The sequence below is a fragment of the Chelmon rostratus genome, chromosome 15, assembly GCF_017976325.1.
Source record: "Chelmon rostratus isolate fCheRos1 chromosome 15, fCheRos1.pri, whole genome shotgun sequence".
NCBI lineage: Eukaryota > Metazoa > Chordata > Actinopteri > Chaetodontiformes > Chaetodontidae > Chelmon > Chelmon rostratus.
Genome location: NC_055672.1, coordinates 16,595,335 through 16,598,814, shown reverse-complemented (window position 1 = coordinate 16,598,814; position 3,480 = coordinate 16,595,335). Strand labels below are relative to the sequence as shown.

The following is a 3,480-nucleotide window of genomic DNA, read 5'->3' as shown; positions in this document are numbered from 1 at the left end:
ATGGCGCCAACTCCAGGACAGGACTGGCCAATCAGCACGCACCAAAACCGACAGGAAGTCGTTATGGTAGGATTACTACATCCGGAAGCGAATGGATACTCTTCTTCTGATTGGCTTACCCGAACAGTCTAACCTCCGCTAACCCCTATGGACTTGTCGTGTAGCTGTCTGGAAACCCTCCTCCGATCCATGTTGTTAGCGGTGGTCACCCACACCAACACAGGAAGAATCAGATTTGATCGTCTTTTACAACGTTGAACAGACTTCCAGCTACAATGGACGATCGTTTGTTAGACCTAACAGAGGCACAGGAAGCTACCAAGGCAAAATACCCGCCAATCAACAAGAAATATGAATGTAAGTCTGAAGTTAGCATAAGTAATGTAGCTAGCTTAGCTTGTTTACATCTTTACTTTTGTGAAAACAGCGTCACAGCTATCGTAATGTTCACGTTCTGGTTAAATTAAACTGTTAATTACATAAAGTGACATATGCCATGCTTAGTTGTTGAAAAGAGAATTATATGTCCAGCTGTTGTAAGTTGTTCTCCCAGCTTTCCCTGGCTCATCATGTCACCTTGCGTTTTACTGTTGCAGACCTGGATCATACAGCAGATGTACAGTGAGTATATTTAGTTATATTGGTAAAGTACTTGTCAAATCTAATGGTTATCTGTTGTGCAGTAGTCATCACTTTCCTATTTTCTGCTCTCTCCCAAGAATTCACTCCTGGGGAGAGTCCCTGGAGGAAGCCTTCGAGCAGTGTGCCATGGGCATGTTCGGCTACATGACGGACACAGAGACAGTGGAACCACTTGATACTGTTGACATGGAATCAAAGGGTGAGAGCACAAATCAGTCTGTTCTATACCTGTATGAGTCCTGCTGTTTCCAGATCACTGAAACCAAACTCTGTGCATACTGTTTTTTTTAACCTCTCTCTTCAGGTGATGACATGGAGTCTCTCCTTTTCCACTTCCTAGATGACTGGTTATACAAGTTTAATGCAGACCCCTTCTTTGTTCCCAGGGTGAGTATGTTGGTCAGTAGTCCATTACAGAGTGCAGGACATTTTTTGCAAGTAGTGTATTTAAAAAAAAAAATCTAGGTTTGTTGTGGTGGTGGCTTTATTTGGGCCCTGGTCTTTTCTTTGTGGAGCTATCTGTTACCCACTTGTGTCCCACACTACATAGACATGCAGGTCAAACTATGTGTCACAGGTGCTTGTTGAATGAGTTAATTTACACAGCTGTGCATTATTTACCTATCATGTATATAACATATACTGTACTGTATTTTGATTGATGGGGAGACTGAGTAGACATATTGTTAATTACTTGAGCTATATATCAGGTGGACAAATTATCGGCCAATAACGGAAAATGTATATTGTTATCTATTATTCTGATAATTATAGCTGATCAATAGAGTCGATGATATCACTCTAAATAACTTTCATTGACTTAATATCATCTATGTTTGCTCACTGCATCTTAGCCTCTCTTGCATTCGGGAGAAAAAAATCCACATCGTGCATCCCTAGTATTTCTTTTCCTATGTTATTCTTCTCACTCAATTTATATGTCACATTTCATCCACTAGGAGATTAAAGTTTTGAACATAGACAGAATGCGCTTCAGGATCCGCTCCATTGGGTAAGTTTGGTACCTCTTCACAATAACCTGAATGTTACAGCAGAACAGGGGTGGTTATATGTTGAAAAGTTATCCTAAAATGCTACCATCCAGATGACGTACTTTGCATGGACATCCCTGCTTATTCCAGCAAAACAATGGCAAGTCACATCTTGTACGTGTTGTAGCAGCATGGCTTCATAGTAAAAGACTGTGGGTACTAAACTGGCTGCCTGCACTCCAGACCTGTCTCCCAGTGAAAATGTGTGGAGCATTATGAAGTGCAAAATACAACAACAGAGACCCTGGACTGTTGAGCAGCTGAAGTCGTATATCAAGCAAGAATGGGACAGAATTTCACTTTCAAAACTTCAACTATTAGTGTCCACATTTTCTAAACACTTACTGTCCCAACTTTTTTGGAGCTATCTAATCTTATTTTTTGTTCTAGTTAAGTAGATAAGATGCTGTCTCATATGGTCATTTTTCTTTTGTTTTATTAAAGTTGGGGTGAAGAATTCTCTCTGGCAAAGCATCCACAGGTAAGCCAGCAAAGCTTGTTTAAAGAATATGAGGAATTATGACTGGAATAGAATAGTGTAAAATTCTGCATAATACAATTATAACAAAACAGAACAAAAGCCCTTACCTTGTGTTTTTTGCCATTCTCTTATAGAAGAATTATGTAAAATAAATGATAGATACATAACTGTAGTGTGTTTATTGTACATGTTATGTCCTGTGTTGTTAATCCAGGGCACTGAGGTGAAAGCCATCACATACTCTGCAATGCAGATCCATGATAAAGAAAAACCCGAGATATTTACCATCATTGATATCTGACGATAGCTCCAGAGGCAGACACACTCCTGGTTCAATGGAACTGGAATCTCTACATGGCCAATTTAAGTGGCCTTTTATCCAAGACACTGATTATTCGCTTGCACAATAGAGCTTTCTATTTGCATGCTGAACTGTTTACTTTCAGGAGCATTTCTTGTGATAACGTGTTTACACAGTACAATGGCAGAGATCGCAGAGCTTACTGATTAGTAATGCCACAGTGACATAAATTAATTATTTCTAAAAAATAATAAAACCTTTTTATTAAATTTTTTTACACAATTCACAGCCCAGATTTACTTGGAATGCCTTTGAATATTCTTATTTAACACAAATTTGACATTGTATTGATTCCTTATCAATTGTTGTAAATAAATCAACAGATGTTTATTTTTCTTCTGTGGGATGGAATAAATAATTGCTGGTGGATAAAGATAAAATCTCACTTTTGAATAATTTGTGGATGTTTGGTCATTCTGGAGGACAAAGCAGGAAATTCCAGGAGCTCCAGGTTTAGAATTACACAGCAAACGTCATAAAAAAACAACCATAACTTACTTTTAGTTCAGCTCAGCTACAAATTAGAAACCATCCTACACTGACTCTTTGAATTTTTGAAACCTGCTCGCACATACTGCACACAAGCCTTCAAACAGTCATTTGTTGAGTTCTAAATTTTTGAGAGCACTAAAGCTAAAGATACTTTGTGGACTGCATGGTCTGTGCCTGTTCAAAGGATGAGGTTGAGAATATGAATTTTAGAAGGAATAATGCTTCCACTTTTGGCCAAAATGCAACAAACTGATTTCAGCAATAAATTACAGGTTTGCCATCATAGAAAAATGATACATTGTAAGTGAAAAAGTTTGGTTAGTCTTAGTGCAGATTTGATTGTTTGTGTGTTTTCTTTGGTGCTTCACGCTGAGCTTTATATGCAGTTTTAGTGCAGTGATCGTATACTCCACTTTCTGACCAGCGTATCCCAGCTGGACCAGGGATTTGTT

At 38.5% G+C, this 3,480-nt stretch overlaps 1 protein-coding gene across 1 annotated transcript; it reads left to right on the top strand.

The window, feature by feature from the left end:
• Nucleotides 1-154: 154 nt before the first annotated feature.
• Nucleotides 155-2,929, top strand: zbtb8os (zinc finger and BTB domain containing 8 opposite strand). Its single transcript, XM_041953859.1, has 7 exons — nt 155-357; nt 597-621; nt 720-841; nt 947-1,029; nt 1,602-1,654; nt 2,139-2,175; nt 2,390-2,929. Exons 1-7 carry the CDS (start codon nt 276-278, stop codon nt 2,474-2,476), a joined length of 489 nt encoding a protein of 162 aa, XP_041809793.1. The 5' UTR covers nt 155-275; the 3' UTR covers nt 2,477-2,929.
• The last annotated feature ends 551 nt before the right edge of the window (nt 2,930-3,480 follow it).